At 46.0% G+C, this 17,153-nt stretch overlaps 1 protein-coding gene across 7 annotated transcripts in view; it reads right to left on the bottom strand.

Annotated features, from left to right (window-relative positions):
• The window catches only part of LSAMP (limbic system associated membrane protein), a 758,996-nt gene that overhangs the window by 164,304 nt on the left and 577,539 nt on the right, over positions 1-17,153 (bottom strand). For all 7 annotated transcript variants that reach the window (XM_051779687.1, XM_051779685.1, XM_051779689.1 and 4 more), the window contains one exon: positions 1,055-1,287. In XM_051779687.1, coding sequence (XP_051635647.1) covers positions 1,055-1,287 — 233 coding nt within the window. The remainder of the gene's footprint in view (positions 1-1,054; positions 1,288-17,153) is intronic.

Here is a 17,153-nt window from a genome sequence, read left to right as displayed (position 1 = left end):
CAGCAAGAGGAAAAGTCCCTTCGTGCATGCATTTATATCCAGAGCAATTAAAAAACTTGCTGAGAGGAATAAAATCTACAGCCTTATGGGTTACTAGACAAATCAGGAGAAATAACAAACCCCAGCCTGAAAGATAATGTAGAAATCGAACATATCTGTAATATGTATCAAATGCATTTATACATACCCATCACCTAAGCTGCTCTATAAATATTTTAGATAAATGGACAGATAGACACAATGGTCTGAATATCAAAAGAAAAACAAAAGAAAACTGAGTAAACTCACTTGTTTGGTATTCTGGTCAGGACAGGATGGAACAAGTAAACTCACTAATGCCCTTACCAGTAATTGGTGAACCCTTTAATGTGTTTACTGTCTGTTATACCATAAATGCAGGCAGACAGATAGGACAGTGCTGGTTTGCCAAGTTTCCAGTTCCCTACAACCCACACAGGAGGAGGGCAGCTAAAAAAGGAGAGGGCAACATAAGGTACATGGCAGCTATCTCAGGTACCAGGTTTCACACATGCCTAGTGACAGCACACCCTGCAAACCAATGACCCAGCACAGAAAAACACCCAGAAAAATTAATTCCCCGGCCTTGCAAAGAGTTGACAATGGAAGGCAAAAAACCACAGCACAGTAGCTTGTTGACACAAGAAAAAAGAAAGGAAACCTGAGGAGGAAGGAGGAGGCGAAGAAACCAGAGGGTTGTCTGGGAAGAGATGAAGCAAGCACAATGTTCTGACAAGTGTCATTATGAACAAATGCTTTCCCCTCAGTGCCAAAGCAACCTGAGCAAGGAGCCAGGTTTGCATTATATTAGAATATGTCTTGGCATCACTGGTGTCCCCTGCTCTGTCACCACTTTTAAAAGGACAAACTGACAGCAGAGTAAAGCCATGCTGTGCTGCAGTGGAAGGGGACAGTCCTGCTGGCTCCTGTTGTAAACATAAGGGATACACAGGCTGGAGTTTCTCTAAGAAAGATGCAGATCCCCCCACTCACTGTTTATTTTGCTCTTTGCTCTCTTAACAGGCATGTTGCTTACCTTGCACGATCAAGTAAACCTGGGCAGTCTTGGGGTGATGCTGTGTTTGCACTGAACACGTATAGGACCCCTCATCATAGACATCCACTTTCTGGATCCGCAGGCTGTATTCCAGGGGGTTTCTCTTCTCCAGCTCTACTCGAGGGTCCAGGGACCACTTGTCCTCTCCAGCAAAAATGATGCCGGAACGGTTTAACCAGGCCACCTTGGAGCTTCTGTCTTCTACATAACACCTGCAGAGGATGAGAAAGGTGAGCAGGAGATCAACAACCCTCTCCATCATCTCCTTTTTGTCTCTCCCCTTTACTACTTTGCTTAGAAATTTCATAGCACATTCCTGCCTTGTCAGTGAACCACAGCATCTTCTCATCATTGCTGTCCCATGGACATGTATTTCACAATGATTTTTTTAAGGGCTTCAGGAACTTTTGGTTAATGAAACCATGGGATTTGAGGTGGTCATGTCTCCTGTTCTCTCTTCTTTATACCTGCACCAAAAGTTACTTTGGAAGGCCAAAAGAGATCCTGATCACCAAATCCCTTCTAACCCTGACAATGGGAAAGGTGAGAAGTACTTCTTCCTATGCTTTTCCCTCACCTTCAAAAGTTGAGTATACAAGAAAGTTACGCTCCCAGACTTCTTCCAGCCTGTAGGGCAAAGGTTCAGGGCTCCAGCTTTGTCAGCTAGGGCACAGCTCCTCCATCCCTCAGTTTCAGCAGCACAGGGGGAGAGAACTATAGCATATCTCCCTTCTACATCCCTCTGACCAAAAATAGGTTTGTGGAAAGAGGGATTCACTGCTCAAACTTTACCCTTCTAACACATACACACATACCCACCCTTCCCCGCTGATGCACATCTGCCTGCTTGTGCAGGCAAGTGCAGATCTCAGGCTGAAAAGGAGAGGCTGCAGGGTGTCACTGCCATCCCTATGAGACACGCAGCACATCCTGTGAAGATGTGCTAGGGGTGGCAAGCAGAGGAGCAGCAGGAGGAGCAGCAACTGCCATGGCCCCAACTGCCAACCATCACAAGGCAGAGGACTGACTAACCCTGTTGCAACTGCATGAGAAGTATTTTGGTTTTTGACAAAGCGGACAAGGTGCTGCAAAAATAAATACACTTCTGGCAAAGGCACCTGCTCTGCATCACTTCCCACCACCAGAAAACTTGCACAGAAGAGATCAGGAGATGCCAATGACAAGGCACGTCCTGCTCACTCTCAGCTGTGTCTTATTCAAGAGGACCAGGGCTGAAGAAGACACAGAGACATAACTTCTCTTTCCTCCTGGCAGCTGTACCCACCAGGGTGGGCCCAGATAGTTTGAGAGAGTTTGCCCTGCAGCAGCTCACACCACATTTGTTTTGTGGATAAATGGGGAAGCTCAGTCTCCAGAGGTGTTGCTCCTTCACCTCTCAAAGCTCTGCCCACCGTGTCACATCATCCAAACAAGCCAGCACCTCTCCCCACCACTGCTACAAAATCACAGAATGGGTAAGGTTGGAAAGGACCACAGTGAGGTCATCTGGTCAAACTTCCCTGCTCAAGCAGAGTCTTCTACATCACATTGCACAGGATTGTGTCCTATTCACTATTCATGCATGTGTTGTATTTGAAAGAGAAAAGAGAGAGGATTAAGATTATTGCTTCAAGATAAGACAAATATTTGACAGCAGGCTTTCATACAGCCTTTTAGCATTGGTCAGACATTTTCCAAGTTCCTCTATTTGAATGCATTTCATTCACGCTGTGCTGCAGCTGCCATCCCTTGTGATGTGACCCTACCATTATGGTCGGCACCTCTCACCCACTCCCTTTTGGCATGCCCATGGATGCTGTGTCCAAGTTGTTCTGGGGTTACTTGTGGGCAGGAGGAAAGCCAAGCTGTGTGAGCATCGATGAGAGGCTCACCACACTGCTGGCCAAGCTGTAAGCAGCTCTCTCTGATCCAACAAACATTTGCTTTAGAGAGCAGCCCAACAGATCCTGTCCCTTACTACCACCATCCAGCCAAGGACGGGAAGAGGGTTTGGCCCTCAGGCCAGAGCCCACCCTCCCAGCCAGGCAGGCACTTGCCCCTGAGGTGAGCTCTCTGGTGTGATCTCAGTTGTTTTTAAAAAGCTGCTTCTTGTCAAATAGAAAGAGGCGGGGGAATCCATGAGCAGCCACTTACATGTAGAAAACAGTACTACTACAATGGGGCAGGATTCCAGTTGCATTGGCTGTCCCAGGCTGTAATCAGCATTGACAGGAGGTGAAAGCAAGGACCCAAGGAGGGCAGTGTGCCCCAGGTCTGGGAGCAGCAGCCCTGTAGGAACATCCAGACTGCCTCCAGAGCTGGCTGTCTAAGGGTCACAAGCCCTCTTGCACATGCGTTTCTGTGTAGAGTCGTAACAGCACCAAGAATCAGGAGTTAGGTCTTTTGGTGGTGAAAAGCTAAGCAGTTTAACAGCTGAAGTCAGTGGGAGCTGAAGGTTCTGTCACTTCTCCAGAACACCTGTATGTGCTGCTGGGCTCCAGCAGATCCAGGGCACGGCACCAGTCCTGCCAGGCTGCTTTCCAAACCTTTAGCGCAGCCCACCATGGCTCTGTCCTGCACTTAGTCATTATAAAACTCTCTTTGGAGGCAGCAAAGATGGCCCTGTCATATGCCTCGTGTCAGGAACAGCTCAGTGCCATTGTCAGAGCAAAGCCTTGTCCTCTCGCTTCTGAGGGTATGTTCACCTGGGGACCCTCCCTCCTCTCTTTTGAAGAGAAAACATGTCCTACACCCATCAAGGTCAGCCCTAGACGGTGGTCAATAGCTATAGTCAGAAAACCTTGCAAATGCCCGTGAAATAAGTTATCAAGTGCTACCAAAATAAAAAAAGGAGGAGAGGGCAGAAAGAAAGGAGGAAAATGGGAAACATAAGTGAAGTGGATTTGAGCTCTCTGTTCACCATACATGTTCCTCTCAAACTGTCACGGAAAATCAACGTACAAATGTGAAAATTCCCAGTCCCGACATGCTCTGAACATGCATCTATGTGGATGATGCATCTCAGTACGTCTGTCTGCACACACACACCTTCTTAGTCTGCCAGAGATGCCACCCAGCTGTATGGATCACGCTTTAATAAGGATTTATGGTGATGATTTTCACAGTGTAATAAGTGCTAATTCAATACTAATAGAATATTAAATGGCATGTTAACTGACATTTTAACTGCAAAGCAATAGGAGCATGGCATCAGCAAGATATCAAATGACTCTTATCGTTCGCTAATAATCAATAATCAAGTTCACAGAGACAGTCAAACACTTCTCATTAGGCTTATTGAAAGCATTACCATCAGCATCAGTGAAAGCTAATAAGCGATTTGTGATCCATTAATTTTGCTTGTCCTTACAGTTTCAGGTTTAATTTCTTGACATCTCCGAGGTGGCTAACAAGAGGACCAGTGAGTGGTGGTGGTCATGCCTTGCACGATCACTGCAGGGACTTGGGAACTATTGATATCGCACCAATTCAAACCACAGACACTGAAGGACAAAAGCCTTGCTGCCATGCCCCATTAACCCTCCTTGCCCCCTCATAAACAAACACAACCAAGTATGACACCTGAGGTTTTTTAGCGACAGCACCATTTTTACCTGCTACGGATGCACTGCTAGTTCTCACACAGTGGCTAACAACTGCATAACAACCAGCCAGGAGAGGATGGTTGGAAACAGGACATGGAGAAAGGAAGCAAGGTCATCCTCGCACTCTTCCCTCAGCCTCAGTTTCCTCACATGCAAATGCAGACAGTGGGGCTGAGGAGGGAGAGGAGAGGGTGATGCTTTTGTTGCAGGGGAATGCTTTTGGACCTTCAGTAGGAACCATTGTCTTGAATGGGATGGAGAGCTGCCCACTAGCATTCCTGGTCCCTGGATATCAGAATGGGACAGGACACCCGGCAGGGGGATGGGCAGGAACCAGGAGTAGGCCCTGCTGCTGGTCCTCACTTCTCCCACGTCTGCCAATCTAATGCACAGCTCTGGGCCAAAGTAGTACTCCTGCAAACCTGCCTTCGTAGGCTCCAAAGAAAACTCCATCTGGATAGAGAAGATGTCTTTTTTTTCCCTGTCTTGGAAGTATTATATTACATTACTTTACATTACATTACATTACGCCTATTGATAGGTGGGAAAGCGAGCAAAGAAAAGGAGAGTGAGGCTCAGGCATCCACATCTCCTCTCCTGCTGAACACCAAGGCTGGAGGTTTCACCACCTGTTCCGTTTCACTCGGGTCTCGGTGCTTGAATCCCAGCCCCCGTGACTGCTGCTCCTCCTCCCGCCGAGGCACCACTGCTCAGTGCATTGATTTCCCAGCATGTTGCTGTAACACTCATCGCAGTTTATGTTGTGCCTGTCACTCCAGCAGCTCTCGGCCCTAAGCTTTCCGCCCTCTCTTTCCTCTGGCGAACAGACGGGCACGCTGCTGAGAGGCGGCATTTAGTTGGGAAGCCCTTGCATGGGTTCCCCAGGCTGGCTGCACCATTGCCAGGATGGGCACTGCAAGGGGTGAGGAGAAGGAGGAGGAAGATGCATGAGAACTGGGGTCTCAGCAATTTTTCCCATTATGCCTCAGAGAGAACAGAACAGCAGCTATGGCCCTAGCCTATGGAGATGGAGCGGGGGTATTTCATTTCCTTGTGAAGGAGTGAATGATATTTAGAGCCTACAGTGATGAAGAGGCAGGAAGGAAGCCCTTTAGGACCTGGTGAAGCTGCTGTTTAAATTATTACTGTAACATGATGGGAGTTTTACAGCATTATCAATGATATGTTGTGTCGTCTTGAACCTGGGATAATTGTCTGGGGTTTTTTAATTGTTGCTGTAACTCTAAATAAACTTTTTTTTTTTTTACAGCAGACTCAGTCCCACAGTTCTCTGCCAGAGCCCCACTAGTTAGAAGAGGTAAGCTTCTAGGATTAATGAAATATGGTGTGCTGCAGCAAGCCACAGCTCTTAACTCATTTTGGGGAAAAATAAATAAATAGTGGGTTTAGAGACTATGTTTTCTGCCCTCTTCCTCAAAAGTATGTTGTGGTGACAGCTCTGTGCCATAATTCCCTCACTCTTCTTTAATCATCTTTTCTCCATTAACCCTTTGATCATCTCTTCTGTAAGACAAACTCTGTGCAGCAGGCCCAAACTCAGTAGTCTGCTGCACACACAATTAAGCACCTAAAACCCACCCCATTGCACTCACTGAGGGACATGACCCCCTTCTGCCAGAGGATGTCACAACCCACCCCGCATCAGATATCCTTCCTTCACCTCAGCTCTGTGATGAGCCTGCTCTAATCTTCTCACTTCACACACACTCACAGGATCCAGCTAACAACTTCCCCCACTGCCCTCTACCCCTGGCAGCAAAATGGCAGGAGGGAAAAGAGAGAGGGATCAAACACGGCTTGTTCAGCACAAAGCAAGTCAGCTCCCGGCTGCCAGCTCTGAACGTGCAAGACAAATTCTCCGTTGTGTTGCAAAGTATGATCCTGGAAAGCTAATGCGGTGGTTAAACACAGTACTGCTCCCAGCCCTGTGAGGAAAGCTCAAGAGCAAATCACGTTCCTGCTGTTTCGTCTTGTCTCCTCGAGCAATTCAGTCCTTCCCTGCCTGGCAAGCAAGGATTGGAGCACAGCCATGGTCAGCCAAGGAGGCAGCAAGGGTGCAGTCTATGGCCCAGCAGTGATGTAGGAGTAAGGGCTAAGGACAGACCACAGGCATGCGAGCCCTGACCCTCCCAGGCAGGGTGCTCAGGGAAGAGTCCAGCCAGGCCCTGCAACGCCACTGCAGTGCTGGACCCTGCCAGCATCTCAAGAGCAACGCAGCGCTGCTGCTGCAGCGGTGAGCTCTGTCCCTGGCGTGCAGTCCCCACCAGAGGAGTACACTGGCAGAGCACAAAGGAACACATAGTAGAGTGGAGCAGTGTAAGAGCTGTTGTCCCTGGGTGGTTCCCACTGCTCCAGATCAGGCTCTCCTCAGCTGGACATGCTACAGACAATACCTACAGCTGAACATATCTTCATTTCTGTGAAGGCAAGAGCCCATTAAGTGGATGGCAGTGGGTGACCACATCAACCAAACATCTCAAACTTCCTTTCAGCCAAACACCAAAAGCCTCATTTTGCTGAATCTGAATGCACATGGGCATCAGGTGTTGCTCAGAATTCTCCTTCCCACCGCCACTGCTCCTCTCTTTCCCCAGCCTGGTACAGCTGCTACTCCTCTTCTTACGTGCCATGACACATAGCAGGGTCACTGTTTGAGAGCAAAAGCTGTTCCACAGCAGGATGGATTCCCAAAATGTGACATAAATAGCTCCTGAGTCACCACTGCCAGCATGATAACACAGGCCCTCAGAGGGATTTAGAAAACTACTGCTTAAACCTAGTCCTGCGCTGGAAAACTGGCAGGAGGGGGAAATGCTGCATCTGTTCAGCCCACGCTTTCTTTCAGCTTATTATTATGTGACCTTGGTCGTCACACCTGTCTGCAGCTCCCTGGGTATCTCAGCACTCAGGTGACAATTTTAGGCCACTCACCTATTGGGAGGGTGCATAGCTGATAAGATGCCTACACTTCTGTTCATCCTCTAGCAAATTATCACTATGGAAGCATGAGGCTAGGACAGGCTCACCAGGTCACGAAGCCCCAGCCTCTGCAGGCACAGCCAGCTGTACCTTATCATCTTTTTTAGAGATGTACTTCATTCCTACTTTATCCTAGTGTGTTTGATGGGGAGTATCGTCCCCATGCTTTGTAGGTCAGGCTGCTCAAAGTCTGTCTCCTCTGCTGATTAAAACCTTTTTTTCTAACTCTAAGTCTAGATTTATTCATGCCTGGCTTATATCCATTCCCTCTCATGCCAACCATTCTTTAGCTTAAATAGGTCTACTCTCTCCCAGGTGTTTATTTTCCAGTGTGTTCACAGAGAGCAATCATATTCCCTCTCAGCCTTCATTTTGCTGGACTCAACAAGCCAAACTCTCCCGGTTTCCTCTTGTATGATAAACTCTCCATTGCCCTAAACAGCCCAGTAGCCCTTCTCAGCACCTGCTCCAGTCTGAATTCCTCTTTCGTGACCAGAATTTGTACCCATTTTTTTAGATGAGGAGTCCCCAGTGCCTTGTACAGAAATGTTCCTGTCTCACTGTGTCTCCCATCAACTCTTTTTAATGAAAGCGAAAAGAATTGCAACCAGCAAAGATGAGTATCAGTGCAGAACTGCTCATGTGCTGTAAGCGTCCTCGTCTCTCAGTCCATGTGATATGGATAGAAAATGAAACCCAAGGGAATTCACAAAAAATATGCCAGCTTAAAAAGACAGCTAGCTGCATGGGCTCTCACTAGCAGACACACAGCTGGTCTCACGTGGGCTTTCTTTCTGTTAAAATGACTATTTAAGAATATAGGTTCCTGTTTGTGTAGGAAAAAACAAAACAAAATAAAACAAAAACCAACAGAAATCAAGCCCAAAATTACAGTGATTTTTATGCCAGTACTCTCAAGGGGTGGATGTAACTATATCAGAATAAAGGAACTTACACTGGTATGATTTACTGCTCTTCCTGCCTTCTGGGGATCAGTATACCTGCATAAACAACTTCAGTCCACATCCATTCCTGCAGAGGAACCTTCTTAAAAATATCAATATGAGTTGCTATGAACAAAGTTAACTCTATCCCAGCCACATCCCAGCACGGTTTAAAACTTCAAAATACAGAAAAGCCTCAGAGTGAGGCCTACCACCACAGTGTCAGCTTTTCTTGTGTTCCACCATACCTAGAAAATACTCTCCATCTCTTTATAGTGTAGTCAGGTAATCCTTGGACAGGTCTTTGGCCATTCCAAGGCACGCATCTGGAACAACTGTCTCCAGTCACAGGCCTCCTGCCAAAGGAAACTTACTTCCCACATGTGTGCACTGCACTCTGGCTGATGCTTACAGAAATGCCAAATGCTCTGACAGCTCACATCAGGGTCTTGCACTAAGATCAGCTGGGAGGTTGAGACTGCTGAGGAAATAGATGCTGAGCTCCCTCTTTCTTTTTTGGGTTAGCTGAGGACTTGTCAGTGTCCCTTTTCAGTCTAGCCAGAACCCTGGCTCTGTTCTTAATCCAGTATGATTAGGCGATGCTCATCAGCTATTGATCATCTGGTCTTAGTGAAATGTCCCACCAGGATCATATGCCTCACTCTGCTGTCCATAGCTTCCCATAGCATCCCAGGTTTCCTGCACTGCCAAAACAGGAAACCAGGGTATATCAGAGATGATGCAGAATGTCAATGTTCCCCACTGCCAGATGATTTGCCTTTTTGTTGCACTGCATTTACATTATGGATCCTGTGCTTTTGCCATCACTGAAAACACAGGCTGATATTTTAAAAATATGTGTGGTCCCTTAGGAAGAGAAGCTCACCAAAAGACAATGATAATTAGTCATTTATGTGAACTGGGTATTGTCTCTTATACCAAATTTGTAAAAGAACTGGAAACCAAACAGCTACTGATGAGCCTTTGCACCACTACAACTTTTTTCCAGTCGAGGGATACACCAAGAATGAGAATAGGACCATACAGCCTATCAGTCCCTTTTTTTTTCTTCACAAATGTCAATACTGGAAATCACTTATTTATTCTATCTGAACTCTCAGTGCCTTGTAGGTAACTTTCGTGAACTCCAGAAAAGCTAATCCAAATTTTTCCCTTGAATTTCTTCCAATAAAAAAAATATTACAATAATAAGAAAAGTGTGTTTCAGAGATGTGATCTCCTTCTCTGACAGGAGGGGAGGGAGGGTTTTGCTGGGAATTCCACGTGACTCCATCTGGTAATTATCCAGCCACAGAGGGAAACTGAAACGTTCTGTGCTGTCGCAGAGAATGACAGCACCTGGAGCTCCAGCACCCAGATAAAAAGCAGTGAGACAATCGGGCAGATGGAGAAAGGGAGTGCTACATCATGGGCTGGCAAGCGGGGGGAGAAAAAGAGAGGGGGAGAGGCAAGAGCTGGAGAGGAACATTAAGGCAGCCGGCACAGCTACTGGAGAATGAGATAATGCCACAGATTAGTAATACACAGGGCATCTCTGAAAGAGGGGGGAATGGAGAAAGAAAAAGAGTGAGGGCAGGTCAGGAGAGAGCAGATGCAGAAAAGGGACAGTGCAAATACAAGAGGGAATGGGAGAGTGATGCTAGAGTGAGCTCCAATGCATTTTATGCGGTCCAGGGTCTCTTCTTCCCACCCCAGTCACAGGCTAAAAATGCAGGATGTATCACCACAAGCTGTTTCAGAGCAAGGAGGAGATGTGAAAATCAGTATCTCACAGTTGAAGAGAGACATGGCACTGCAAACAGTACCTTCCAGCTTGTGGATTCCAGTGGTTTGCTCAGGGAAGGAGACTACAAAGCTTAAGACTGAAATAATTAAAACTGGAGCTTTGGGCCACCAGCCCATGTATTTTGTACGGTAGAGAGGTAAGAGGGAGGTTCCCTGACTCTCCCTTTCATGGTAGCACACACAGAGGCACATGTAAGCCTGCAAAACAGTCCACATGACTGATGCCATGGTGCCATGTCCCAGTTACAGAAAGCAAAGGCGCTGTAAGTGCCATCCCACACAGCAACATGGCAGCATCAGCACGCGCTCTTGGGGCTGTCAGAAACGAGGGGCACGCCCACAGGACTGGCAGCATCCTTTCAGTGGGTCAGGAAGAGCTGACTGCCAGGTGGCACGAAGCCCTGCACCACCTCTAGGAAGGCTTCTGATGAAGGTGACTGTCTGCCAAACAGACAATCAGATTAGGGCTAACAGCTCGTCAGGGACTAATGTTGGCCACTAACCTCAATACCTATTGGGGTAGTGCCTGAGGTAGATCTGCAGTGGCTGCACCTCTCCACACATGCAGGAAGAACTAAGTGCCCAGATGTTCACACCTGAACGTTTGGGGAAGAAAATGGAAACAGTATCACAGGGTCTGAGCATTGGGCCACATGGTCCAGTGACCACAATCCCACGATTAGTGACAGACATTTCAAAGAAAGATGAAACACATCCTAAAATGACAATGTAAATAACCTTCTAAATAAGATATGATCCTTTCCAACTATAAAACCCTATAAATATAGCCCTAAGAAAATCATAGAATTGCTTCAGTAGGAAGGGTTAAAGATCATCTAGTTCTACCATCCTGCCATGGACAGGGACCTTCCACCAGATCAGGTTGTTCAAAGCCCCATCCAGCCTGGTTTTGAACACTGCCAGCCAGGGATGGGGCATCCATAGCTTCTCTAGGTAACCTATTCTAGTGTCTCACTACCCTCAAAGTAAAGAATTTCTTCCTAATATTTAATCTAAATCTACCCTCTGTGTAAATTGGCTTCCTCTCCGAGTGACAGCTTGCAATCCACCTTGTAAGTTTGTATGCTGGCTTTCTTATCCCCAGGCATTTCTCAACCCCCTGCCCCCTTTTTCTTTTTTTAAACTCATTAACATCTTCATCTTGGTGATACTTTCTGGCTGAGAATTTTATCAGTTAACCATTAACTGGTACAAGGCTGTGAAAGAATATCAGATTTAAATATTATGTGAAACTGGCAGGTGTCTCCTGTGTTTTGTACTGTATGAAATAGTTCTTTCCAATGCCTGAGGAGCACGCTACCTGAGACACAGGAATGTGCTTTCCATTTTGTGGACCCTAATATTTGTTTCATCTCATACCGCCTCTTCTTCAAGAGGGAATATCACATCTGAAGCATCAGCTCTTGTCTTGGGGAGGTGGGAGAGAAGGATCTGCACCAAGGAGAAATCAGTCTTGAAATTCTTTGGGGGCAGATCAGAATGGGAATGGGAATGATAGCAGGGAAAATCAGTCTTAACTTGTCCTTCTTTTCTGAGGTCATGAGAATATCAGAGGTGCCCCAACCAAGTTATCATCCTCCCTTCCAAGAGTTATCCTCAAGTTGCCAGCATCAGACTGTAAAGGGTGGTATTTTGAGATGAATGAGAAAGAGGGTCCATCCTGCCTGCTCGCTCCCAGCTGCTGCATTTCAATGAAGGACACCTTCTTGATGTGCAAACACTCCAGTTATTATTTACAGCTGACCTTTTCCTTCTCCAGCTCCCGCTGCTGCAGCACTGCTGGTGGAGTCGGGGCTTGTAGAGATTGTGGAGACGCTGTGTAGCGAAACATGTTAGCTTCCCTGCCTGTGCCAGAGCTGTCATTAGTGCCACTGTGGATTGAGCTACACCCGTGCAAGCAACAGTGGGAAATATGAAGAAAAAATCCTAATGTAGACAAAGCCTTTGAGGAGCTTAACCCCTCTTCCCCTTTTCCATCTCTCTCCCACTTGAAAGCAGAGAACAGCTTCTGAGCAAGACACATGCTCTCATTTCCATATCTAAAGCCAGTCCTGAAATACCATCCTGAAATAATGCTCTCAGAGAGGAGACCATGAAGCAGATTCCCTTTGAGAGACTCTGCTGCTTCTTTTTTTAATTCCATCCAAAAACAACTCCCACCAAATACCAAATGCACCTGGACTGGAACAGTCAATCCAAGGCACCTTGTTACCAGTATGATATGGGGAAATTGGAGGGAATTCAGAGGCAAGCAACAACAAAATTCATCAAGGGCTGGAAAGGGATCAGCATCTAAGGGAAGCTTAAAAACATTAAATATGTATAACTTGACTAAGAGAGGACTTAAAAGGGACATGTTGACAAGCCATACCTCTTTGAAAGCTGAAAGTACCAAGGGAAGAGAGGAATTATTTAGCAAGATGCATAGGGGTCGAGAAAGGAGTAACGGGTCAGAAAAAGAAGAGAACTAAGTCTGTTCCAACTTGAAGAAAAACTTCTTGTCATCTGCAAGTGATAGTCTTGTAAAAAGTCTCCCAAGGAAAGCAAGAAAGCCCCTATCTTTCAGAAGTTTGGAACAAAGTTGGGCTGAGGACCAGAGGATGTTTAAGCTATGTGGGGACCAGCCTCACAGGGGCTGCAGGAAGAACAAACTATAGTGACCTGATCTTAGTACCTTTACCATCTACCTCACAGAGTTCATCAGTATGTCAGGAAAAGACAACTCCTCTCACAAGTTTCTTCCAGATTAAGTGATGTTTTTAGCTATTTTCTCTTCAAATACAGCTATATATTTCCTGTCAAGACCTTAGATCTCTACATACTGTACTAGAGTTAACTGGCACAGGTGTGGATTTGTGTTCATAAACTGGATTTTCTAGAAGTCACACATGGACAGGTTGAAAATTACTGATACAAAGACTAACAGTGTTGCTATTTCCAAAAGACACTGGCATATGGTTGTATTCCCAAATGCTCTGTGAGTAAAGTTGTCCAGCACTTAAAAGTCACAAGTGAGACTTGACTTTTTAAAGTGCTTAGCATTGAAATTAAAGCCAGATTTGTCAAGTACTTTTGTGCCTACCAGCTCCCAAACTAACACGCAGGAACCAAATTTTCAAAACAGCATTTGGCACAGTGAGCTCCTTCACCAAGACAGCCACTTCTCTTGCTGCCTTAAGTGACATACTTTTTAAAATCTGTCCCATGGGTGTTTTAAAATCATATAATAAAGTGCTGCAAACTTCAGACTCCCTTGCTGTATTTATCCTATGTTGAAGCATTCCTTTACATGGAAACCACAGCAAAACTGTAACAGCAAGGCTCTGATCCACTTCCTTTATTTGCAGCTTTGCTAAATTTTGCCTTTCTCTAATGCCTCACTTTTGTCCACCATCAGGTCTTGTGAAACAAGGCATTTGAAAGACTTGCAGGGAAGGTAGAGGAGATGCTGTGAGGGAGAACTCCCAAGAGCTTTGATCTGAGCCTACCTTTATCTCCACATGCACAATATGCCTTGCAGAGGAGGACATGTTTATAAATAAATAAATAAAGGAGGGGGGAAGAGTGCAAAAAAAGAAATGTCAAGATATATTTGATGGAGTTTCTGCTGTTGATATGAAAGCCAGGAGCTGGTTGAAAACCTCATAGTCAGAAACAGAATGGGAGGAAGGTACAACTCCTTGAGAAATGGGGCAGGAATAACTCCCACAGCTAGATCTTCTTGCCATCCTACTAATCATACTAATATCTTGCACTGTTTTTCCTCTGAGACCCTTGCAGGACTTGGTCTTGCAAGGCATCTCAGCACATGCTGAACAGCAAGCAGTGCTTTTGTCAAAGAGACTAAGCACTGCGGAACTAAAACTCTTGTCTTTGTGAAGAAGTGTTATGACGTCTGTTTTACACATACAGGGAGCCATTGGAGAAGGAAAGAAATAGGTTGTGCAAAGTCATACAATGAAACTATTTCACTGTCAGAAACAAAACCTGATAGACCTGACCTATCTCATAGAGAATTTGGTTTGGTGTGTATTGGTTGCACGAGGATAGCGAGAGAGGGGTAGTGATGACCGCAAAATAGCCTTCACAAACCCACGTGCCTCCTCCAGTCACATCTATCTTAGCACTACTGCAAGAGACCATGCTTTTCTCTCTAATTGGGATCTGCCCAGGGATACGTAACCACAGCAGAAAGGACTGGTTGAAGCTCCTCCTCCCCAGGGTTTGAAGGCAAACCAGCTTGGGTCATTTGGGTCTGTGCTCTGGAGCCTCAACTCCAGCCTGGCTAATGACTTCAGTGCAGGCATAACCACAGGGACTGCTCTGAGAGTATCTGCACCTTCCCACCTGCAGTCTTCTGGCACTGGCAAAACAAGCTGCACAAATTGGCTGGAACACAGAATATAAACCCTTTTCATTTCTTAGTGAAGACAATGTTGCTTAATCCTACTGGATGCATTTACCCAGGGATATCTTATCTGGATCCACTGACATCCCTGCCTCTTCTCCCAAGAGCCTTCTGAATAACGAAACCTCTCCCCTGTGCACAGCTTATCTGCAGTACAGATATTTCCCCATGGAGCTCCCTTCTGGACAGCAGTCTTACTGGTAGTTTAATTTCTTACACAGCTGGTCTAAGGCTGTGCACTTGGGCTTTGACTGGTCTGAGGCTGGATTTCTATACCTGTTCTTCTGACAGGTCACTTGCTCTAAATAATTTCCAGAAGTCCAGTACCATACGGGGAGATGCCAAACTGCAACTTCAGCTGGCATAAATCAAGGGCCAACAGGGCACCATTGAAGTAAAGGGGGAAGCCTAGATTTACACTAGATGAGGATCAGCCCTTCTTCCTTGCATCAGACTCTAAATGAATTCATTAAATACAGCACTTCAGTCTGTTCAGCTAAAAGAAGCTCCAGCTGGCATGAGGTTTCACATCCAGGGAATGTTTTAAAGATGAGGATTTGTAGCCTGCCCTGAGTTTACACTTGGCTAAAGGTAGGCTCTCATCGTTCATGAAAAGGGGATGAGATCATGCCCATCTGATGGATGCCTGTGCATCCCCAGTGTTTGTGCATGGAGTGATGTTTACATAGGACCTCACACCCTTGGGAGGACAACCTAGGCTGAAATCTCGTTGTGAAGATGCTCAGTTCAAAGTGCTACAGGGTAGCAGAAGAGAGGTTCTGCTGTACCTCCACCAGGCTGAAGGGCTTATTTTTTGGTTTTAAATTTTCACTGGTGGGGGACAGGGGTATCTGCACTGAATTTGAATCTGCAGTAGGGCAGCAGAGGGGGCAGTAAGAACAGTTTGGGATTTTTGAGACAGGAGTAGAATGTTAGTTAATTTTGACATTAAACACTAAATGAAAGGATGTTATTCTTAGCTTCCAAAAAAATAAGATGTGCTGTGATCGTCTGGCCTGCTCTCATGTATTGTGCAGATCTCGTGATTCCTACAGTTTAATCTCTTATCCACTCACTAAAACAGATGGTGTTGCAGGCTCTTTGCAGACTCTGGCAAATATGACTGCACTTGGAATGCTGTTCATATATCTGCACTTGCTGTACAACCCTCAGGACAAGATACACTGGCTTAAGACATAAGTTCACATCCAAAGCACAATCTGCAACAAAGAACAGATCCAGTTCTCTTTCAGCATTGATGCTAAGGTCTCTAGTATGCATCGTCACACACAAAATTTCTCCCTATAGAAGCATATAAAGGTCAAAACAATAGGATCCTCCAAAACTTTTGCCCTGAGACCCCAGTCAAGTCCTCTTTCTTTGGACAGGACCAGAGTGCACATTGTTTTTCTTCAAGGAACAGTTCTGCCCACTGAACAACAATGACACTTCCAATAAGATGGAAAATAAGAGAGCTCTAACTCAAATGGACCTGCCACCAACCTCTCTCTGACTTTCCACTTACTGTTTCTTCCTTAGGCTGGGAAAAGAAGGTTGGTCCTGGACAGTCATCGAGAGGCAGGGAGAGCATGCAAAAGTACTTGTGTACGTTAGACTGTTACAAGTCTTCTCTCCACCTTGTGTGTGTGTATGTGTGTGATCAGCCAGTACTTGGAAAGACAAGCGAGGTTAACCGAGCTATGTGCATTGCTCCCACTAGAGCAGTATAAAATGGTGATAAACCACAACTGGAACACTCTGCAGTAAGTATCTGGCCAGAGGTGACGCATGAGGTTACAGCAGCAGCTCCACTCCCCTGTCCCCTCTGCCTGATGGATCCTTGGTAATAAACCACCCTTCAGCCTTTCCTGTCTAAAACTGAAACTGCTGGGATTCAGGGGAGATAAAGATGTCAACCACCTTTCAGAAGAGCCTTCACAAGAAAGTCCCTGTTGGCATAAAAGCAGACATGTAATGGGCTTTCTCTGTCCCTGAAAGTAGTTTAGCACCGCAGGAAAGTGCAGCCCTTTTAGGTCTCTTCTTTATTTAACTGGAGTCGTTAAAATAAACTGATTTCCCAGCCAATTAATTATCAAATATCTGTAACAGTTTTCAAGCCCTGCCATTACTCAGTCTCAGAGGTCCCCATAGGCAATGTTAAGCTACACTCCTTACCTGAGTAACCACTGCTCCTGCAAGTCTGCTCCCTTTCCCTGAGCTGATAGCAGAAAAACAGAACAGGGGCCAGCAAAACCCTGGAGAAGAGCTGCAAACACCTGTCCCCTTCTCCTTTT

The sequence above is a fragment of the Manacus candei genome, unplaced genomic scaffold (genome assembly GCF_025592945.1).
Source record: "Manacus candei isolate 608988 ecotype Guabito, Panama unplaced genomic scaffold, ASM2559294v1 h1tg000014l, whole genome shotgun sequence".
Lineage (NCBI taxonomy): Eukaryota > Metazoa > Chordata > Aves > Passeriformes > Pipridae > Manacus > Manacus candei.
This window is presented reverse-complemented; position numbering and strand designations above follow the sequence as displayed.